The sequence below is a fragment of the Aotus nancymaae genome, unplaced genomic scaffold, assembly GCF_030222135.1.
Source record: "Aotus nancymaae isolate 86718 unplaced genomic scaffold, 86718_ANA_hifiasm-v0.15.2.pri h1tg000007l, whole genome shotgun sequence".
Lineage (NCBI taxonomy): Eukaryota > Metazoa > Chordata > Mammalia > Primates > Aotidae > Aotus > Aotus nancymaae.
In genome coordinates this window covers 56,196,063-56,219,732 of record NW_026988418.1, presented here as the reverse complement: position 1 = coordinate 56,219,732, position 23,670 = coordinate 56,196,063, and the positions used below count along the sequence as shown (strand labels likewise).

The 23,670-nt window shown below is 46.7% G+C and overlaps 1 protein-coding gene across 1 annotated transcript in view; it reads right to left on the bottom strand.

Moving 5' to 3' along the window:
• Positions 1-20,524, bottom strand: part of TBX15 (T-box transcription factor 15) — a 110,490-nt gene extending 89,966 nt beyond the window's left edge. The window contains exon 1 of the mRNA XM_012458851.3: positions 19,786-20,524. Within this exon, the coding sequence (XP_012314274.2) occupies positions 19,786-19,990 (205 nt within the window). The 5' untranslated portion in view covers positions 19,991-20,524. The remainder of the gene's footprint in view (positions 1-19,785) is intronic.
• Between the last annotated feature and the right edge of the window lie 3,146 nt (positions 20,525-23,670).

Sequence of the window (23,670 nt, the reverse complement as noted above, 5' to 3'; positions counted from 1 at the left end):
AGAGTTGCAAATGTGGAGCATAGCTCCCTGAGTTAACCTGCATAAAATTAAATTTAATTCTAATTTAATTCACTTCCAGAATGGTATTCTGTTGTCAATGTTAAAACCCTGAAGGAGTTTCATTTTCCATGACCTCTATAAAATAAGAAGTTGTATTTGCCACAACCAGAAAAACATCCCGGCCTCATCTGCTTAGGGAGCCTGTAATCAGATATTACTTACTGCCCTCACGTTACTTCAGTAGCCACAAGTCATTCCTATTAAAACAAAAAGTAATTTTCTGACCTACCTACAGTAATGAATGTTCTCAATTATGACATTTATTTGTTTACTGGTAGAACTGTTACAATAGCATTACAAATACAGGTTCCAGAGCACTGTGACCATTTTTGCCAAATGTGCACTTCTCAGACTTTTTCTCCTGGAAATTCCTAAGAAAAAGACAGTGATACTAAACAGCGTTTTCCAAACCTGGCTGCCCATTGAAATCATCTGAGGACTTTTTTTTTTCTTTTTTGAAATAGGGTCTCACTCTGTCACCCAGGCTGGAGTGCAGTGGTGTGATCTTGGCTCACTGCAACCTCTGCCTCCCAGGTTCAAGCTATTCTCCTGCCTCAGCCTCCAGAGTAGCTGTGATTATAGGCATGCACCACACTAACTTTTGTGTTTTTAATAGAGATTGGATTTCGCTATGTTGGCCAGGCTGGTCTCAAACTCCTGACCTCAAGTGATCTGCCCACCTTGGCCTCCTAAAGTGCTGGGATTACAGGCACGAGCCACCATGCCCAGCCTAACATCATCTGAGGACTTTTCTGAAAAACAAACATAAATGCTTTCTCTCAATGGCATATACACACACACACAAACATACACATATATTGCATATATATAAATATTGCATTTGTAGGTAACCAGGCTGTTTTGCCAATGCTGTTGGGTGAAGAAGGAAAGACCCAGAAGCTCTCAGCGTAGAAACTAGTTTGAGGGTCTGTTCTGATGTGGGCTTCCAAAAGAAGGTGTTGATCCCCCACTTCCCATCTAAAGAGAAGCAGATGATGTGAAACTTGCATTACAGTTATAGTGAGCCCCAGAGCCAGGGAGCACAGGGAGCTTCCCTGTTTGCCCAGATCCTCTTTTAGAAAAAGACACCAGTCCTCTATCTCCATCTTGAACATCAGGCACTTCAGCTTCTTTGAAAAGTATCAATATGGGTGTGATTAGAAAATAGGTTTTGGGGTTTTCCTAAGATAGAACAGCCCAAATGGCATAATCAATACATCACCTAGCATGGATTGTTAACAAGATCTGGGTTAAAGAGAAACCTTCTTGCAAGTCATGGAAAGCAACTAGCATAGCAGTCAGAAGATCTCTTTCCCCAGAGTATCTGCACCATGTTCCTTAGCAGCACGGACAAATGGACTTACTCCCTGTACCCAGCGCAGCTCAAAGGACAGACCTCTTCCAGCAGCCTATGGCTCAGGTTCATCCCATCTTCTCCTTCATTCAATAGGACCCACTTCACTATAAAACAGAAAATAGGGGAGCTTTCAATCTCTGTGATTATTATAGGGGTGTCAAGGCAGTGACCTTCTGGGGTTACTCTCTGGAGCTGCTGATTCTGACCTTCTGGACCATAAAAAACCTGAAGGGCAGCCTATAAGAGAACCCTGTAAGCATTAAGAAGTAGCATGCAGATGAATGAATAATGAACTTTTAAATCTTTATGGACAATATATATCCTCTGAAAGCACTTCAGCATTTGAAAAGCCTTGTTCTTCAGAGGTGTCAAATGGGGTCCTTCATGACGTACAATCAGATCTTGGTGAGTCATCTTGTAAACCTGGGTCACATTCCCTTTCTAAAGAGGATACAGAAGAACCTGGTACCACGAGGCTGAGCCCTGAGCTGGGATCTCCTATCAGTTCATGCACATATTCCACACTGCTCCCAAAAACACCAGGTTATTCAACAATTCCTAGAGTCTGTTGGCTATTAACATTTAAAGACCCACAAATATATCTTGAAGAAGTATCCTCCATTATTCAGGATCAAGGATTCTCAACTAGAGAAAGATAGACTAAGTTATTCTGATCATTTATGTAGTAAGTGCAGAGAAACTCTCTTTTCCCACGCTTGGAGCTCAAGGAATCCATTCACCCCAAGTCTGTTGGCCTTTGATACAGTGTGGTTCTATGTTCCAACCCAAATCTCATGTTGAATTGTAATCCTTGATGTTGGGAGAGGGGCCTGGTGGAAGGTGATTGGATCATAGGGCGGATTTCTCCCTTGCTGTTCTTGTGATAGTGAGTTCTCACAGTATCTGGTTGTTTAAAAGTCTGTAGCACTTCCCCCTGTGCTCTCTCTCTCCCTCTCCTGCTGCCATGTGAAGACATGCGGGCTTCCCCTTCACTTCTGCCACGATTGTGAGTTTCCTGAGGCTTCTCCAGCCATGCCTGCTGTACAGCCTGTGGAACTATGAGTCAATTAAACGTCTTCCATTCATAAATTGCCCAGTCTCAGGTGGTTCTTTATAGCAGTGTGAGAATGGACTAATACAGCCCCCTCGTGTAAGTTTGGCCCTCCATGCCTGCCTCCACCCTACAGGATTTAGAATATAACAATGGCTTGGAAGCTACCAACCCTGCAGAACCCACAGTGACACAGGGTCAGCCCTAGCAATCCACTGCCACTGTGGCCACACTAGCCAAGAGTTCACACTGAATCAAGGAGATCTTTATCTTCTAAACCAATGGATTGTTAACAAGATCTGGGTAAAAGAAACCCTCTTGCAAGTCATGAAGAGCAACTGCCATAGTAGTCAGAACATCTCTTTCCAAGCAGCAGGAAGGCAGGTCATAAGGCATAAAAGAAGAAAGGAAATAGCAAAGTGAGGCTGTTTTTCTCCTTGACCATCTGTGTCAGAATCAAACAGTATTGAGAATTTTACATGTAATTCGACAGGACCAAAAAGCACCTGGCACTCTGTGGATATCTGTTGCTGACTCTTTTGACCGTGCAGTTTTTTAATGCATTCTCACAGACCTGCCTTACATTTCTCAGCCCTCCATTTTGCTCATTGATTACCTTGTGTTTGAGAGGGTTTTCTCCTTCCTTCTCCTGACAATCTGCCTTCTCTGGCACCATGGGGCTGAGCCCTGAGCTGGGATCTCCTGTCAGTTCATGCACATACTCCACACGGCTTTTGGGAAGGAAAAGCCAGAAAAAATTCTGTCATTCTGCTTCAGCTTAACTCAGTTCTGCTCTCTCAGGCAAACACATGCAATCTGTCTTTCATTTAGAGATATTTTTTGCACTTCTGTTTAACACTAGATATTTTCAGATTGACTTTTATTCTATTTCTTTTTCTCCCTAGCTGTGCAGAAAACAGAGGCTGCTGTGGTCATAATCCTGAAACAAATAGGAAAAGAGAAGGCAGAGAGGTTCCCACAAACTAATTATGTTTCTAAATGCTAACGCCTCATTGGGCAAAAGCTCCCAAAGAGACTCCATGAGCATTCAACAATTTCTGTCTACAAAAATGTTAAATGTCCTTTCTTTCTTCTTTAAGTCCAGGGGTCTTATTCCTATTCTAGAGATTCCAGAATATAGAGAGATCAACTGACATGTTCAAGGTCACACCAGCAGGTAACTAGCAGGCACCTCATGCTGGACTTCAGGATCATCTTGAAGCCAAGTCATCTGTAAAGTGGGCATAGTAGTCACAAAACCCATCACTAAAGTCTGACAACCACCAATTCAGTTTTACAAATGTTAACTGAGTGCCAACAGGAATTCAAAGATGAGTAAGACATGGTGCTCTCCAGGGTTTTCCAGTCTAGTTGGGGCTTGTAAAATAAATATTTCCTCCAAAAAGTTATAGTTCAAGGAAAAATATGTTGCATGTCATAAGAAAGGTATAAAATATTAATTTTTACAGGCTTCTGTTTTATCCATTCTTCTGTGACCAATGCTAAAATGTAGAAAATATCAAACAGAAGCTTTGGGTGAGTGTGTATATGTATTTATATATGCACAAAGATAGCCACAGAATAAGAGAGATGGCCAAAGCCAACAATCCCTTGGGTATAGGCATCAATTGCCCAAGATCCTAAGGGTTAATGCCAATCTAATAGGGCAAAAGGAATAGAACAGGTGTGCATCCTGCCAAGAAATAACAGGTTAAAACCAAACTACGGTCCTATCAATAGTGTAAAGCCTGCAGGTATTCTATGATGATAAAGGCAGGATGGGAGCCTTGATTAATGGTCGAGTTAGATTACTTGGTGAAAACCTCCTCCCAAGAGGAGCTGATGATGATGGCCAAAGGTGGACCCTTGTATTAGTCAATCTTGGCTACACCTTTGAGAGTTGCAGAACAGCTAACTGGGGCTCCTTTGTGGCCAGAAAACCACAGAAGCATCCTGGCGCCATTTTGAGAGGAAACCATAAAGACATCGCTAAAAGAAGAGCTCCCTTTAGTCAATTCCAAGTTAAAGGTAAAATTTATGCATACAAGAACTTTCCTCAATTACAGTATACCCAAACATACGAGCCCTGCATGGACATATGTAATGTTCTGAAGCCCTTGCATGTTTGAATTTATACATCATGTCAACATTTATATCAAATTGCCCTTTTCCATCTTAGAATATTCCTGTCATATTTGGTGCCCACGATAGGTCTTGAACATAGAACAAACTTTCTTTAGAAAGAATTTTAGGGGGGAAAGCAGGAGGAATGGTGCTCCAGACAGCAGAAACAATGGCATGGAGAGGAGAAAAAGCCGGTGTGGAGAGGTGCTATGAATAGGGCAGCAGTGGAGAGTAGCCAAGGAGGGTCGTGTGGGACCCTCTTGTGCCAACACTCTCCAAATGGTTTCTTTTCCTTTCTTTCTTTCCTTTTTTTTTTTTTTTTTTTTTCGATGGAGTCTCACTCTTGCTGCTGAGGCTGGAGTACAGTGGCACAATCTTGGCTCACTGCAACCTCTGCCTCCTGGTTCAGGTGATTCTTTTGCCTCAGCCTCCCAAGTAGCTGGGATTATGGGTTCCCACTACCATGCCTGGCTAATTTTTGTATTTTTAGTAAAGATGGGGTTTCACCATGTTGGCAAGGCTGGTCTTGAACTCTTGACCTCAGGTGATCTACCTGCCTCTGCCTCCCAAAGTGCTGGGATTACAGGTGTGAGCCACCGCTCTGGCCAAATGATCTCTCATAAGAACACTAAAAAGTGTCTGAGTTGCCTCAATGTATGAAAAGTATAATTATGAGCAAGGTAGACAGATGATAACATGAAGCACTCCCTAATTTTGCACCAAATATGACAGGAATATTCTAAGATGGCAAAGGGCAATTTGATATAAATGTTAACTGACATGATGTATGTACCAGACACTATGCTAAGCACCATAGATTTTTATCTCATGTAAGTCTCACAACAACCCTGCAGCAATAGTATTGCTCTTATTTTACATGTACACAGCTGAGGCACAGTGTGCCTAGGTCATGCATTAAGAGTCAGAATGCCTGCTCAAATCAGGTCTCCCTGACATTTCCCTGCTGTTCAGTGCTACACCTCTGCCCTCTGTCTGCTGTCTTAGTGTCCCATACCAAGCAGCTTTCTCTGTTTCTGGTATATGAAGTCTGTCTGCTTTCATGCTTTCATGCTCACACTCACACTCATCTCCCAGCAGAGGCCATCTAATACACTATAGGGTTAGTACTCAGCTGACAAGATGATCGACAAAAAAAAAAAAGCCCTCAGAATTCAGAAAAAAAAATACTGGGTAAAAACCCCTCAAAAGTCTACACCTATACACATGCCCAAAAACTGCCCTTGAAATAAAGCAGATTTTTCATTCTCAGCACTCACCAGCAATAAGCCACGCAGCTGTGGAGGCCTAGCAATTTGGGCAGGAAAACAGACAGGCAAAGAAAAAGAAGAATGTAGTCAAGCCCCAAAGAAAAAATGTTAACGTCCAGAACCAATTCACCCACGCAGGCTCGGGAACTGTTACACCCAGTTCTCCATAACACCCCTCAGTACCGCCCCAACACTCCCCTACACACACACCCACAGACACACACGCACACTCATACACACTAGCTGAGGCTTGGCTTACTCTCTGCTCACCGCTACAGCAGTCAAATTGACCTGTGTCAATTTGTGCTTTAGGAAGCACCTCCTGCAGTACCCACCACCCAGTCAGAATATCACAGAGATGCTTTAAATCTCTGTGATGTCACAGTCTAATCTGGGTAATGCACAGTTGTACCAGATGGGATCTAATGTTCCCAGGATTAATGTTGGTCTTGCAACTAGTGCTCTGAACACTGCAGGAAAAATGAAATGACCAAGGCCTGGCTAGTTGCATACCTTGCAGAATCTACATTTCTAATTTGATAGATCTTATGGATGAATCCAGTAAATCACCCAAGATTGCAGTGTTCGTCCCATCCTCTGCCACACTCTATATTTCAAGAGTTTGGCCCTCTATGGGTTCCTTGGGAAAGGAAATGGACCCAGAGATTCATATGCTTCTGTTGCTGGAAGAGCGTATCAAATCCCATCAATCAGTTTCCTGCATAGAGTGGGGCTGGCAATAGCAGAAAGCAAAGCTTTAAAACAGAGATGGACTTTACGTCTTTCTCTTTTTAGCCTCTAAAAGCCATTTGTTTAACCACTGGGCACAACAGACAAGAATATGACAGACTGTACAACTAAACAGCCAAGAAACACATTAATGCTAAAATCCACAGACCAAAACGGGGGCAGGGGGGCTGGATTTTCTTCAAATCCCTGCTGGAGACATCAGACTTCGTAAGAGAGGAAGGTTATTTGGAGTGGAGAAAAGTGATGGAAAGACAGTGAACAGGTGTGCCAGAGAAGCATGAAACCTCTTGTTAAGTTCTCTGAAACTCACTGCTGGCATCTCATCCACTTACAGCATTAGAAGAGTAAAGGAGCACAGGGTGTAAGTGTTCACTGAGATGAGAGACTTCTGCAAATAACTGATGCCATACCAAACAAGGCTACTCTAAATAGAGCTGTTACAAAATAAATGAATCAGAGCAGTCACTCAGAGGTTAAAGTTAAAGCCTCTACTCTAACAGCGGGTGTACTTGCCCTGGGTCCTCAAGGCAGTTTCCTAATCCTAGGGCATTAAAAAGAAGCCACTGTGGAAATCAGAATCTCTTCCTTTGTAAATTCAATCCATAGCAAAGGGATTTCAGCTGTGATTACTGAGTTTGAAAAAATCAACAGTACTTAGAAATGCACGAATTGCCCGTCGTTTGCAACTGATATGTTTCTAAGCTGTTCCATTTTGAATCAATTACCAATAAGATTCCATCCCGTTGTGAATGGAGTAGGGAATGGGTAAAACAGAGCAGTTAAAGTTTCCCCTGAATTTCGTTGCATAAGGAGATTTAGGATGAAGAGGTTTTAGATAAAATTCAATATGTAGTCACTACACTTCAGACACTGAGATTTCTGTGCATTAAAGTCAAAGAAATGCAGGTCATACCGGGAAGGCTGCACATGCGCCATTCCAAAGACCATGGCTTAGAAAATCAACCCTATATCACTGCTACACAGAGACCTCTACTAGCAGGTATGGAGAAGTCACCTTAGGAGGAGAGGAACTAATAATGACAAGCAAGGAAGGTAATGACCTGGAAACTAGAAATAAGCTCTCTCTCATTCACAATTTGACAATTTCTGTTTTGTTGACAATGTTAGCAGCAAGCATACATTTCCACCTTCAAAGGTTCAACATTCTCCCTAGAGCTCTTAAGAATCATCTATAAGACGGTCAATATAATCTAGTAGTTAAGGATATTACTCTGGAACCACACAGGGCTAGGTTTAAATTCTGGCTGGGTCACTTAAAGTATAGTAGAACTGTGCATCTGTGGGTGAGCTATTTAATCTGTTGAGCCTCAATTTCCTCATTTGTAAAATGGGGAAAGAATTATCTTCCTCCAAGGCCTACTGGGTAGATGTAATGAGAGAATGTGAATAAAACCACCCACACATTATACGGTACAGAGTGTGTTCTCAATCCATGAAAGCTACTGCTGGTTAGAGGTGGGGACACCGAGCAAAGACGTTGCTTGGAAGACTGGAGAAGAATAGGAACATCTGTCTTGGAGATAAAACGTGGGGCAGAGTCTATTTTGAAAAATGAGAACTGGATTCCAAAAGGAAAGAGCAGCTCCCTTTTCCTCTGGATGGTCAGGACCTCAGCACTTCTTAAGGGCCCTGGGCTTCCTGAAGGAGGCTGAGGAAAGTTTCTCTTCTCTGTTCCTCTTTTCTAGGGAAGCCACCTTCTCTCTCTGTTGCGAGAAAATAATATAAACAAAGTCTAATGCGAAACAAAAATGTTAAAAACAAATAGTAAATGATCAAATCCAGGTTTCTGTTTTGCAAAAGGAAGAAAACTGGGCAAACCAGGGCTGCCAAATGTGGATTGTCCAGTCCTAAGCTGGGCAAACCAGGGCTGGGGTTTCTGTTGTTTCTCTTAAAAAAGACTTCCCAGTCTCCTCTTTCCTGACATTCAGCTTAATTGAAGGGTTTCTTTTAATTTAGACTCTTTCTTCTTTTACTCTTTTCATTGTTGTGGTTGTTGTTGTTTTAATTCATCCAAGCAACACCTACCAATCCTCTACTGCAGCTCCAACTAACTGGTACAACTGGCTCATTTTACCCAGAATCCTAACAGTATACTGGAGTATGGCTTTAGAAACAAAGAGTGAATCCTCCTATTTCCTATCAGGTAAAGCCTGATCTTTTGGGGATTTCTGGGCTCCAGGAAGAAATATCAAAAACTAACCAAAGAGAAACATGCTTGTGTTATTCCACTTCCCTGCATCCAGAAAGGCCCTCCTGACCTCTTTGAGCAGAGTTCTGGGGGAGTTGGTAAAGCTGAGTCTTCTCAGCCCCACTTCTGCTCAGCCGCTCTTTCTACCATATGCCAGCCAGCTACTGCCCACCCCTTCCCCAGATGCTCAATCAGGATGGCATTTTGCCTCAGTGGAAACTTCAATAGCAAGAGCTGTCAAAATTCCTTTCATCTTTATTCCCCACAGGTACTCAAATTATGTACTGTTTCTAACCATAAGCTATAAACAAAGTGGGGATTCCACTTCAAGTCCCTAACATTCCATTTAGAGCAAAAGAATGGGGGCAGAGGGGCAATGGCTGCTATAGATTACGATTTGCAACCATTTCTTATCCAAGCTGCTCACTAAGGTGAGTCATCACTGTCAGTTCAATTGATAGGAATAATAGGCACTGTGCTAAGTCTTGTGTTCCTGTATGTGTACTATCTCATGTAATTCTCAAATAACCCTTTAATGAACACATTTATTATTCCAGTTTCATAGATGCAGAAACTAGGGTTGAGGATGATTAACTAACTAACTCTCCCAAGGTCATACAACTAGCAAGTGTTAAAACCAGGGTGCAGACAGAACCAGTCTTACCCCAAGTATCTGAGCTTTTAACCACTACACTGTATAATTCATGCATTCATTGCACCAAATAGAAATGATAAGATAGGGTATTTTATGGGTGTTTTAATATACATATAATTGTTATACATACGTATATATGCACATATATATATAGCACAGAGGCTGGCACAGAGTGCTTGTTTAATAAATGTTGCTATTTGTTATTGTTGTTTTCATTGTGTTATCATTATTATAGTTTTATTATTTATTAAGTGTTTCCTATGTAACAGCCACTTGTCCTAGGATCTAGAGATAGAAAAACAATGAGGATAATGTCACTGGCCTACAGTAGTTTACAGGGTAGTAGCGACAGAGGACGACTACTAAATCCACAGACTCCAGGATGGCAGAAGTCTGCACAGGGGCTGCACAGAATGGGGACATCAGATGAGGGTGGGGAGCCATCGCTGGAGTTTGAACCCAGCTGCAGAAGTCTGTAAAGAAATAAAATCCTACAAGATAGAAACACGAGAAACCCTCCTAGGTGTGTGTGCTGGGCACAGTTTTGCATCTGACCCTGCCCTCAAGTTCAGCAGCTATGAATAGAGGCCTTGAATGCTAAGCTGTCTTCTGATCTATCTTGTTGACAAGCATTTTGCCTGTTACTAAGTCATCCTTTTAGCATTCTCACATCTCTGCCAGATCAAGATCTAGGCTTAGCAGACTAGACATAGAAAATGGTTACTAGTGCTTTTCACCAGGCTCTAATAGCAATGAGGGGGCAACTGATTTTTATTGGCCCACCAGTTCAACTCACCAGTGATGAAGTTGCTTTTTTCAACCCTCATTTTTCAAATGCAGTTTTTCCAGTTATTTTTGGGAATGGCACAGAAAATGTTCAAAGCATAAATAACTTACATTTCCTTTAAATTCGCTAATGCCATAGAACCCTTTCAGCAGCGTCCATGCAAGCAACGATAGGTTACATCATACACAAGGACTGGAAATCACTGATCCAGGACTTCTGAACATGTGATACTAATATAAAAACTTTTTCAAGAACTTTATGAAAGCTTTTAATTTTAGCTCTAAAAATCTATTTTTTTCCTATTTCTGTGGCCTTGTGTTGCTATTGCTGTTAATTTCTACAACTGCAGTAAAATTTCTTTGTTTCAACAAAGTAAGAATGGGTCAAGTGATGGCCAAACTACTTTAGGAGAAAATGTTAGTATTTCAAAAAGCGAAACCAAAGTTAGGGTCACAGAATCTTGCAGCTGAAAGGGCCTCAGATGTCATTTGAGCCTTGTCTCCCTCATGTCACAAACGAGGAACTGAGGCCTCATCGGTGGCTGTAAAACAACTTTGAAACTTTTTTTTCAACATTAATATGTCTTCTTTTAAAACAAACATCCCTCGTTCCAACATCAATTACAAAGCTGCACTAGAATCTAGGACTCCTAATTTAAGCTCCTCTAGCCCTCTTTCTACCCTAAAAACATGGATATAATACAGAACATAAGAGTCTGTGTTGAAAGCTTTGCAGGAGAGTGAAGACATATATATCCACATAAGTACGTTAAAAGTTTCTGATATATTTTACAATTCAGTATTCCTCTGTAAGCTTGTTTATACTTTTAATCTTCTAACTAAATCCTTCTTTCTAAATAGGGCCTAGGTATAGCCCCCACCCTTTGATGTCAAAAAATCAAATTATTAATTAAGCTTCTAAATTGAGAAAACTTCTCTGAACCCAGGGAAGGCACCGCTGTGTTCACAGCCACTTGTTGCCTCAAATGTTTGCCCCTCCCCACTGTGAAAATCATTTATTTATTTTTCAGGAGCAAGAGTGGAAGCACTAACCACCCAAGGCACCCAACTCCTAGGTTTACAATTCTGAGCGCTATATCCTGGAGAGATTAAAGCTCTGGAGCAAGGATGCATCGGGACAGGACTTCCCTCCAGAAGGGAAGCCATTCCCGTTGGCTTCTTACAGAACAGTTATTTCAGCTACTGGGAGTCACTTCTCACTCTGCTTGTACAGTTGTCTGGTTTCTTTTTCTTTTTTTAATAAAAGAATTAGTTCACCATTTTTTTAATCCCCAAGAGCGGCGAGAAGGACAGTCAGTCATTTGCTTTTCTCTGTCTCCGTGGGCAATGCCCGCTTTCTAGGCGTGAGCATCCCTGCCTCTTAGGCACCCAAGGGTCCTCCACGGCTCCATCCCACAGGACGACTTTGCTTTTTAACAGACTAGCTACGATATTTACTGACCCTAGAATTACCCATTTGGAAATGGTTAGGGATTAAAAGTTCTTCAAGCCAGCGGATTCTTGGTTTCTAATTGCTAATGTTTGAAGTCAGTTTGATTCCTCGGAAATTTGTTCTGCCTGATGAAAGCAAAAGCTCGAACTCCCCTCAGGGCGCGAGGTGTAAGACCCTTGGGATCCATCTGCATTTCTGTCTGCCGTTGGCGGGTTCCTGATTTTTTTGTTGGGGTCGGGGGAGTCTTTCACCATGGCCTTCCCGATTAGCCCAGGGTCCCCACATTTCTCCAGGATCTAATAAGAGCTGAGAACGGTGGCCATCCCCGAGGGTTCTGGGTTAGCCCAGGGTCCCCACATTTCTCCAGGATCTAATGAGAGCTGAGAACAGTGGCCATGCCTGAGGGTCGAGGGTCCCGGGTCCCGGGTTTCCAAGGCCCCGCCATAACCCCGGGCGCACGCGGCGAGGCGGCGGGGCCAGCGCGGAGCCCCGGGGCGCGAGAACAGGAACCCCGGGCGGGGCCCCGAAGCCGCGCAGCCCAGCCGCGCCTGACCCCGCCGCCGTTCCCGCCCCGCGGCGCCGCCGAGGCCGGGCGGAGGGGCCGAGGGCCGGCAGACGCGGCCACGGCCCAGTTCTGACTCGTGAAGGTCACCGAACTGCTCTGTTTTTCCAGAGATGGGTTCCCGGGAAGAGATGCAATCCCAGTCCTTTCCGCGGCGAAACGGAATCTGAAATTCCTGGAGAGGGGGAAGAACTGCACGTTTTCATCGTGCGTGGAGGAAACGGGGGGAGGGGAAGTGAGTGGCAAGCAAGGGGGTTAACTGCTTCCCGGACCCCTATCCGCGGCTTAAACTACGCGCTCCCGACTGTGAGACACTAAAAGAGAGCGCAGCGGCGAGGGGTTAGGAAAATCGGTTCATCCAGCTGAGAACTAGGAGCTAAAACTCCAAGGCTCCGGGCTGGCTCTATAATAATCTCATGTTCCCCTTCCAAGGGAACTCTGCTCGCCTTCTGTAGCGGGTGGTTTGTGTTTTTGTTTTTTAATCCTCTAAGGTATATGGCAGCATGTTGGAAACTGTCAGCTCATTTGAGCCTTCCCAACTACATTGTAGAAAATAAAAGAAGGCAAATAAGAGGAAGTTTTTACATGCGTTTCTTATCTTCTTAATTTCCCCAAATCACAATGTTTCTCTGGTTATTTCCATTAGCCATTTCTATTATTCAGATTTCTCTTAGTTATTCCGTTTACTTTCTACATGGAAGAACACGAAACCACTTTTTACAATTAAAAGCACCATTCTGCCCATCGAAAATGGAGATGGCATTATTACAAGATTAAATGCCAAATTTAGTTAGAAAAATTTCCACTTTCCCTGTTCTTTTAAATGGCATTCAGTACAGTCTCAATTTCTAGTATTTTGACCGGTACTTCTTTTTGTTGTTGTCTGAGACAGAGTCTTGCTCTGTCGCCCAGGCTGGAGTGCAGTGGTGCAATCTCTGCTCACTGCAATCTCCGCATCCCGAGTTCAAGCGATTCACCTGCCTCAGCCTCCCGAATAGCTGGAATTAAAGGTGCCCTCCACCACGCCGGCTAGTTTTTCTATTGTTAGTAGAGACTGGGTTTCACCATCTTGGCCAAGCTGGTCTTGAACTCCTGACCTCGTGATCCACCCGCCTCGGCCTCCCAAAGTGCTGGGACTATAGGCGTGAGCCACTGTGCCTAGCCTTGACTGGTACTTCTGACTTTGGTCGCAGTCATGAGTTTATTTACAAGTTAAATAAAAATGCTCATTACCTGGAAGTTGCAAATCTGGGATGTTCTAGAATCCTCACATGATACCTAGGGGTGACAAAGCTTTTGGCCCCCCAAATTTTATACATTTCCAATTTGTTAAGCTGGCAACACACACACACACACACACATACACACACACTGGCAGTTTTTTGTCCCAAATTTTGTCTACATCCATTCAGAACTGATATTTTGATGTAGATATAGTGTTCTGGTGGTATATATGGTGTTCACACACATAAGTTTGTGTATAAGCACATACATTTGTGAACATACATTTTATACAGCTATCTATAGAATATATGAAACACTAGCTAATATTAAAAGTATAAAATGAAAAGTAGTCATTTGCAAGGCCTGTTTTCACTCTGGTATCAAAAGCTCATCACCAGTTTTGCAGTCAGCAAGATACCGTGCCTAAAAGTGAGGCCATTAAGGGCACTGAATAAATGTTGATTGGTTCTCACTAGTTGCTTGAATTCCCCTTTTCCCATTTCACAGCGGGTCCTCCCTACCAAATCACATTTTCCACCCCTGACACTTAGAGCAAGGGCCTCACTTAAATTAACTAATGATTATCCTTCTCCAAAGAAGTGTAAACAGGACCCTAATTTATAAATTTGCTAATTGCTGTTCCCAGTGCAGACCCCTGAGTATCTCAGTCATGCACATATAAAATTCCAGGCTTACTAGAAACCAGGAAAAGCAAAGTAAAAATAAACTGCATGGATGAGAAAGAGTAAGGAAAGGAGATTCCACATTCCACCAAAGGTCAAAACATAAAGCTCAGATGGGAAAATCATTTAAATATTTTCTCCTATTGAACTACTTTCTCTTTGGAGAGTAAGAAAGCAATCACCAGCTACACTCCCAGAATAATAATAGAATGGAGTTCTGTTTCCAGAAAGGAGAACGGTACATAACATGCCAATCTGCCCCCTATTCCTGTGGAATTTGCACAGCTCTGCCTTGCTTTAAAAAACAAACAAACAAACAAAAAAATTATAGCCACTCTGAGTTGGAATTCACAGATTTAAGAGGTCATTATTTTTCTCAAGGGTGTGAGAAATAAATTTCTAGCAGAGTCCATAATCAGGGTCTCAAAGCAGTCTTCTCATCTTATAATTTTTTTTGGCAGAACGATTGGGATGGACCTGAAATATTTCACTCAAATAATAGCATTGACTGCCCTAGAGGGGATTGGATGAACACAATGTTTAGGCCTTGTAAGCCAAAATGTATTTATCCCTTTCTCCTGTGGACTAATATGAGGGTTAATGAGGAGGGACTTGTTTCCATGTTTACAGGTAAACCACAATACACAATATTTCCAGTTTGGGTCCACAGTTTAGGCATTGCATGCCATTCTTCACTCACTCCTCACTTGCTGTCTATATTAAAAGATATTTTAAACAAACTTTCTTTCATAATTAAAAGATTTTTATACCATTTGAAGTCATTGGTATGGAAGGGGTCAGAAAAGTGGCAGAGGATTTGTCACCATCATTTCAGTCTGAACTCCTATTTAAGAAATTTAATTCTCCCTTCCTCCCCGCATAAAAGTTGCCCCCATGATATTTTCCTTCTGGGAATTTCACCTATACAAATCAAGAAACCCAAAGTAGCAAACTCAGAGCCCAAATATAGTGCTCAGTAAGAAATAATCTTGGGTTGGGTGTAGAAGATCTGAAGTCAGAATTGCATCGCCCTTAGACTGTGCGCGGAGCTCCCTAGGAAAGCCTTCGCTACCCACGAGGTTTGTGCTTTCCCCAGCGGGTCTCTGAGGCGCAGAGGTGGACGCCAGAGGCAGGTGATGGGTCGCCCAGCACTTCGTGGCAGCAAAGGGAGGACCCACACACCAGCTTGTTATTCCTGGGTCTACCATTACTGGCTTCTGAAGCGCGGGAGCCTAGGGTGGGGAGGGACCTTTGGAGATACAAACCACAGCACATTTTACCTTCCTCCCCATCACAGTCCAAACTCTGCATCTGCGTTTCCCCATTCCCTGAACTCCCCATTTGCCGTGGTCATTTCTTTGGGTGGGAACAGGTTACAATTACTTTCCTTTGCTTACCGGTTTCTATTGTGCCACAGCGCTGGGCGGGAGCTTTACATAGAATGTCTTCATAACCATCGCCACTGCCAGGGAACGCAGCCCTGCGTACCTAAAGGGCGTCTAATTTAGTACCATCGGATCAGTGCGCGGAAAAAAGGCCCTTGGCGGTCATCCCCACAGCGAACAATAATCCTCACTGGCCCAGGACAAACTCGGACCTTATCTCCCCTCTTGCTTCCTTTCGCACAAGGTCACTTACCAAAGGGGTGACCTCCGCGGAAGACCGTTTTAACCTGACAGGCGAGTGCCCTGAGTAGGTTCACCAGGCCTCAACCTTGACTCCTCGGAGCCAGGCGCCTCCAGCCCAGCACCAGTGCAGGGGCGCGCACAGCAGAGCCGAACCAAGATGGCTTGTCCCCACTCCAGCAGACCCTTGGGCATCTCACTCTGCTCGTTTGCGGAACACCCTGTCCCTGTGGTCCGACCTCCGGCCTGTGCCCTGGCTGGCGCTTGCCTCACGCAAACACATTCTCTCCCGCTGGCTTGAACACATCACTTTTTATCCGTTACTTAAATGTCAGTGAAGAGTCACTTCCTCCGTGTTCACCCTGTTTCCCTATTGGGGGTTGGAAGTGGGTAGGGAGGTGATGTCAGAATTAAAATCTCGGAGTTGTATTTTCAGCAAACAAACCATAAACTGGCAGATTAATTCATATGACCACTTGATCTAGATAACTCCAAGGAAGAAAGTGCCCTGGGGCAGCCGCGGTTTCTGCGCGGGCTTTTCCCGTCTCATTTCACTAGAAGTAGAGCTGACGGGTGCGTGCGAGAATGCGAGAGCCTGCTACGTGTGCACGTGTACGCGGAGTGTCGATCTGCCCTCGTGCCCTTGGATGTGCCTGTCCAGGTGCCCACCCGCGCGCTCCACCGCCTTCCCAGACCTCTGGAGCGCAGCTGCTGCGAGGCCCGGTCTGAAGTCTCTGGAGGAGGAAATCCCTCCACAGAAGGTTTGAATTATTTCGCTCCGCGGGAGACCCGGCTTCGCCGCACTCAGCAGAAGATTTTGGCGGGAAAGGCCCAAACCCTAGCTGAGGACTTCGGTAGAAGCTGGGGCTGAGGTCCGAGCGCAAATGGCGCCGCCGAGCGCCTGAAACCTGCTTGCAAGGCCGCAGCCGGAGCAGCTGTTCCAGCCGTTCCTGGCTCAAAAATTTCCTCTGTTGCTCTCGGAAAGGGCGGGGGCGAGCAGGCTCGAGAGCCAGGCTCCTCCGAGGCCGGTCTAGAAGCACTCCTAGCGGCTTCTCAAAAAGAAGGCGAGTGCCGGCGTAGGTGTGACAGCGAGGGTTACTCACGGACCTTCCCCAAAGTCTGGTGGGCCTTGGAGATTTTCAGGGCCTCCAGGCTCGGTGGAATTTTTGAAACTCTTGAAATACATACTGCGTTCTCGGTGGAGTGAGTGGCTACAGCGCACAGGCCGGACTGATCCGCGGCTGCTGCAGGTTGGTGCCCCAGGCTGCGGGTGCTCGGGCGCCAACCAAAGCCAGCTCTGTCCAGACGCGGAAAGAAAAACGGGCTGTGAAAAAGTAAAAGGCCACGTCTTTGAATGAAAGTCAAACATTAAAATCGGACCCTAGGGTTGTCTAAAGATCGCGGAATTCTGAGGCTCCGGTAGAGCAGACTAAAACAGTGTTATGAGAGATGGTGAGAGTACTCTAGGCATGAGCCTGTGCCTGCGCCTGTGTGTTTCATTCTTCCCCCAAAACAATGTTTTGTTGTTTTCCTGTTCCCGGTTTGCTGTCGGCGTGGGGGCGGTGGGAGAGCCACGCAGCGGCTTCTGGGCCCTAAGAAGAGAGCTGAAACAATAATGAGGCTCGGAAGAGACGCTGCCCTGAGCACAAGAGGGTCGCCTGCGCTACTCCTCCATACACGCATCTTTAAATGTGTCCCTGTGTGTGTTCGCAGGGTGCTGCATTACAGAAAAGAAAGGCCTAAAAACAGCCCCAAGCCCTGGTCACGCCTTTCGCTACCGCCTGTGTCTGCTGCCCGCAGCTCCACCTTCTCTGCTCCCCGGTCCGCAGCGTCTCCAGCCACGGCGCCCTCTTTTTTCTAAAAGATCTTTTCTCATCCTACGACCAAATCGTTAAGAAAGGCTTAGCCATTGCGGGGGCTCCAACTTGGGGATTTCCCCGGCCCACTAAAAGGCCAGGTCCAGCCTGTAGCCCAGCTCCGCAGAAAGCCAGACGGTGCTGGGCTTTCAGCTTCTTCGTCCTAGACCCTTGCCCTACAAATATATTTCGTTTTCTCTAATATAAATACCAATCTTTATCTTTTTTAAAAAAATGATAACGTAATGAGAAATGACCAACCGAACTCTGTTACATAAAGCTAGTTCTCTGTTAGATCGTCCACCCCACCCCCATCCCGCCGGAGCAAGTAAACAGAATTCAAGAGCTTAGTTCCTCACGTTCACGCCCCGGAATGGTCTCTTTTTGCCTCATTCCCTAGCTTTTTTCTCTTCCACCTCCTGAATGGAACTCAGGCTGAGGAGAATGGCAGAAAGAGCAAACTCTGATCTGAGTCTCTAATTATGACCCTGCATATTGCCCCTTTTGAACACAGGGACCCAGACGGGCTCCGTGCAAACTGGGGCCTCCCAAGAGAAAACTTCCCCCGGACAGGACGTCTGTCACGCGCAGCTAAACAACTTCTGATTTTTTTCCGCGGTGGGGAAGACAAAATAAAAGAACCTTCCAAGTGTTAAGGTGTCATAACCCCTGCAAGAATTTCTAACTGTATCAAGGCCCACGCGAGATCTTGACAATAGATAAATGAGGTGAGGAAATAGGGTCTGGCCAGGGAAGGGAAACACGCATTAGCCCAGCGTCCCTTTCTGGAATGCCCACGCAGGGGTCCGCGTGGACCTGCACTTGCATTCAAATACAGGAAAAGGCTTGGATGGACGAAATAAATCTCCTTTTAATTTTCTTTTCATCGACTAATAAAAATAATTCCCCAGCACTAAACTCAAATACCGTAACTGGCCACAAAAACACGGAGAATTCATAAAACCCTGTCTCTGCAGGTCACCCGCTAATCGCATTATTATTAGCCTCGGGAGCATGGAAATTGAACTGTCACTGCCTAAAGAGAAAATGTAAGCGACAGCTGTCCCTCCTTTGAGTTGGACAGCTTTGCGGCCGGGATCCCCAGGCTCCTGAGCCCGAGGCCGTCTCTACCCCAGTGCAGGCCGCTGCCCGCTCCCCGGGCTTGCCAGCGTGCGGAACGGGGTCTACTCCCCAGTTCTGGCTGTTCAGCAGGAGCACCTTCCAGCGTGGTTTTAGAAGTCCGGGCTGGAAAGCTTCTGAACCCGCTAAACCAAGTCTCCAGCGTTGTGTGTGTGTGCGCGCGCGCACAGTCAAGATTCTTCTGACAACAGCTGTTCCCCCGGGCTGTTTTTGCACAGTTGAAATCTTGGCACTTAATACAAAACGTTAAAGTCGGCTTCTCCCCTCCTAGGGTTCTGTTAAAATACAGACAGGACATCCGCCCTACTTTTTACATGTTCTGTGCACATAATATACATGTGTTACGTGTAGATCTGAGACACAAATCAATCGTACCCACACTCTAAATACACAGAGGTGTGGGCCCTGGAGAGTGACCCAGCGAGTAGAGTATCTTGTTTCCATTCTTGTTTCCGTAAACGCCAAAGGAGTAGAAATACAATTATGTTCCACCATGGAAAACTTGGTGAGAGAAGGGCGAGAACGAGGTTGAAGGCTAAATTAAACAAACTGGTCATTCCCTGAGACTGAGGTAGCGGATTGGAGAACGCCGCGCCAGTCCTCCCGAGTTCTCAGAAGCGAGTCCCAAATCTCCGCTCCCGCAGTGGCCTTCGACCTGAGCCCCTCCCAACCCCAGTGACCCGCAGCCCTTCACCCACGGACACCCTGAAAGCTGCGCTCTGCTTACAAAAGAAAAGATAATGCGAGCCAACAGGGCTCCTTGCTTAAGATTGGCGACGAAAAATCCAAGGCTCAGTCTAGCCCCAAAAATTGGTTCCAGCGAATTTAGAAAGGCTCAGTGCATTTGCGCGAAGAAAAAGAAACCTATGTTGGGGCAAGGCAGGGCGTCAACGGCAGGGCCTTGCTCCTCACCGCGACTGGCGACTGGCCCTTCGGCGTCCCCTCTCCGCCCGCCTCCCGCGGTCTCAACCGACGCACTCACCCGGGTGGGGCTCCAGGCCGTGTGCCGCCGCGTCCTCCGTGTCTCCGAGTGGGCCCGCGGGGCTCAGCGCCTCCATGGACAGGTCCAGCCCCTTCTCCTCCCAGTCTCGCAGTTTCCGCTTTTTATTTGAGCCGATCAAGGCTTCAACGGAGAAAGCATGTGCTCGCGAGCTCAGGGCGACTGCAGATCTTCTCCTTTCACTCATTTTAGCCGCCCACACCCCGGCCTCCGCTCGCCCCCGCTACCGAGGGAGCAGCGCGAGCCCTCAAGCTCGGAGCGCCCACCGGGCCGGGCCCGGGAGACGCGGCGGCGCGGCGGCCGAAGCTGAGGCGGCGGCTTGCAGGTCCTCTGCACACTCCCCCTGCGTCCTCCTCCGCCCTCCGCTGCCGGATCGGACCTGCGCCTCTACGCTGGCCCAGCTGCTAGGAACTAGCGCCCCGAGCGCCACCCGCTCGCTGCATGAGCGCCTGAGTCCTGCTTCCCACCCACCGGGGCAGGCGCTCACAGGCTGTGTCCACTGAACTTCATCTTGTTTTTTGTTATTATTATTATTCTCTCCCTCTCTGTCCCCCCTCCCTCTCCCTTTCTCTCCTCCCTCTTTCTCTTCCTCTCTGCCTTCCCGTCCTCCCTCTGATCCAAACTTCTGGGAAACTTTTTTTTTCCGCTAAATTCCTCCCTTCCCGAGGAACAGGGGGCAGGCGGTGCGCTCCTGTCCGAGGGGTGAGGGAGAGGGAGGGGGGGAGGAAGAAAAAGACTGAGGGGGGAAAAAGCCAGCCCCCAACCAATGGCAAGGAGGGAACAGGAGAAACTCCGAGAGCGCGAACCAATGAGAGGAAGGGAGAGACTGAGGCCCGAGCCAAGGCTGCGCGATTGTCGTCCCCTGGACTCTCCTGGGCCGACTTTAACCCCTGGCTTCCCGGTCCCCCCATGAGTTACTCCAAGAGGAAGGTAGGACAGTTGAAAGTCGAAGTCAAATCTGAGGCTTTACAAACCCCTGCAAATCCCAAATCCATACGTTTTTCTTCCAGATCTGCTGGGTCTCATAGACGCTGCAAGCTCAGAGGCACTTTAGACGCAGATCTGGGATTTGGGGGTCTGACAAAATGTTAACCTGTCCAAAACGCCAGAAAAACGATTCTGATCATCTCGCCTTGGCCCCAGGTGCGTTTGAATCTGCTGATTCCTCCTGTATTTCGCCACACAGGTTTTTAATGTTCCTATTAAACGTTTTCTAAGCAAATATGGTTAAGGCAAAAGAAAACAAACAAACAAAAAAGCCCAGTTACTAACCAGGGTCTTGTAACTGAAAATTCCAAGACTGTTTCCTCCTTCCAGCTCTACCTGGTGGAGGAGGGACACAGGCGCCTTGAGAGCAAGAGGCGGGCGGTGGAGCGCAGGGTTTGGGGAGAGCCCCTCGGGCATATTCCAGCTGGGCCCTGAAAGCATCAAATAAATACTCACTTTCCCTGCGACCCGAACGCTGGGCTGCGCTTCGCCTATTCCGGGCTCTTGGTCTGGAGAACCTATGGAGAAGTGCCGGGCGAGAGCAGCTAGAAACTTTAACAGAAGAGACGGAGCTTTTTCAACATTCTCTGTAAATCCCGTTACCTCGAGAGCCTGGCTCTCCCAGCCAGGTAATCTCCCCCTGGCCGTCCCCCGCCTTTTTCAATCTCTAAGGACTGTATTCAACATGGATTTCTAAGGAATTTAAAATCCAACACTCCTAGTCATTCTTAATTCCCACATCCCTTCCCAAGTTACGCCACTGGTGGAGGACGGCAGGAGACCCCCGAGCTCAGAGAAAGCTCAAACTGGCTGCGAAGTCGGTTCTAGCCACGCTGAAAAAACGTCTCGGATTTCGCGGACAGCGGCCTAGACACAGCGCTATCTTCCAGTCCGAGCGCTCTGGTCGAGACGGGTCCATCCTTTTGCGAAGAAGCCGGAAAAGAGTCGGGTCCTGGGGGCGGGCGAAAGACTGAGAGGCCAGGCAGGCTTGTCATGCGGAAAGCCAGGCCCTGAGCAGGGTCCAAACCTGAAAGTTTAGATTAGCGGACCCGCAGCGTGTTAGATTGTTTTTGTTTTCGTGAGGCCCGGGAGAATCAGGTCTCATCGGTCCTCCCACCTTGCGGCGAGAAGACATGGCTTGTCAGGCCTCTGAAACGCCGAATGCTCTGCCGGACTGCGGAGGGGCCCAGGGAAATCTAGTCCTTATGATTACAGTTGGAAGTGCTCTGCTGCTGAAGGCAACCACAGCGTTGTGAATGCACCTTGGGCCTCTTTAGACAAGAGGCTACTTTTGCTCCCCACCTTCACCCCCGCCCCAAATTAGCATCCAACCTGAACGACAGGAAGCTAGCAACCCAGCGAATGCACAAAGATAACGGAAAAGCCACCGGATGAGCATGATTCAGCCAAGCCTGACCTCCCCAGAGCCTGTGTGTCAGGCTTGGAGGTCCCCAAGAAGCAGGAACAAGAACTCTGGGGAGCTGAAAGCAGGGCCCTCGTCCCCGTCTCTTGCCGCTCTGCCAGAGGACTTCGGGAGCGCGGATGGAGAGGCTCAGGATCTCCCACTTCAGTCACCATTTGGCGTTCCTTCCAGGAATCGTCGCTGAAAGTGAACGCATTCACTGCTACCAGACTTCAGCAGAGAAGCTGGAGACAAGGCAGCCAGGAATGCGCAATTTCCTTTCCCAGCGGCTCTGGCCTCTCTCCGGCTCCCAACTCTGGTGTGGCCCGGCGTTTTTCGCCCGGGCTGGAGCCTGCCCCTACCAAGCTTGGTGGGGTAGCAATGGGGCCGGCCTTTAGTCTTTCCCAGCTCTTTTCTCCTCCCCATCGCCGGTATCTCCCATCTCTCTCCGGGAACATTTTGCCTTTCACAGCCGTTCACAAATCTGGTTTTGGACTAAGAAGAGGATATACCATAGTCCTCACCCTCCCTGAGACCATGAAATTTTTCTCAAAAAGGAGGACTTAGCCTGGGCAACATGGCGAAACCCCCTCTCTACAAAAAAATACAAAAATTAGCCAGGTGTGGTGGCGCGGGCCTGTAGTCCCAGGTACTCAGGAGGCTGACACGGGAGGATCACCTGAACCCGGGAGGTCCAGGCTGCAATGAGCCGAGATCGCACCTCTACACTCCAGCCTAGGTGACAGAGTGAGACCCCTGTCTCAAAAAATAAAAAAAAATCCAGAAAATAAGGGAGGACTTTTTGGTTATCCAGGAACCTAACTGCAGGTCTGGAGGCACGATTGTTCCTGTGTGTCCAAAGACACAGCACCTGAGAGACATACATAGAGGAATCAGCAATGTCTTCAACAGCGTACATCTGCATCCACCCCAAAGCGTGCACTCAGCAGTCAGGACTCAGACGGAAGAGTTCCCACACCCCCCTTCAGATTGCACATAGGCTGCTCCCACCCCCATTCCATAGACACACATATCCTGGAATTGTAGGTTAGGCCACTAAAACCAATCGGACCCAAATGAAAGCAGGCTGGTTTTTAGCAGTCTTGAAAATAAGGAGTTTCCTCTAAGTAAATGGGAGGAGCAGTGAAAACTCCTGTGACTCTGTAGTAGTTAATCTAAGCTTTTTCCCAGAAGCATGCACTCCTTGGTGGGCGACTCTGCTGATGGGGAGGAAGGTCTGGAGAAAGAGAAAGCTGGATAGCTTAATATGTGTGCTTAGGTGTACACTTGTGTGCAGCTGAGGGAGGGTTTGGGAGATTACATATAAGAATCTGAAAGTGTGATACGAATTTTCCTTCTACTGATTACATCAGTGGGCTTTTAAAATCTCTCCTCATCACCCCAGTTTATCTCTTTATGGGTAAGGGTGGGGTCCCCAGTTTTCCCTAGGCACTACCTAGCTTTCCCTGCTATAGCCT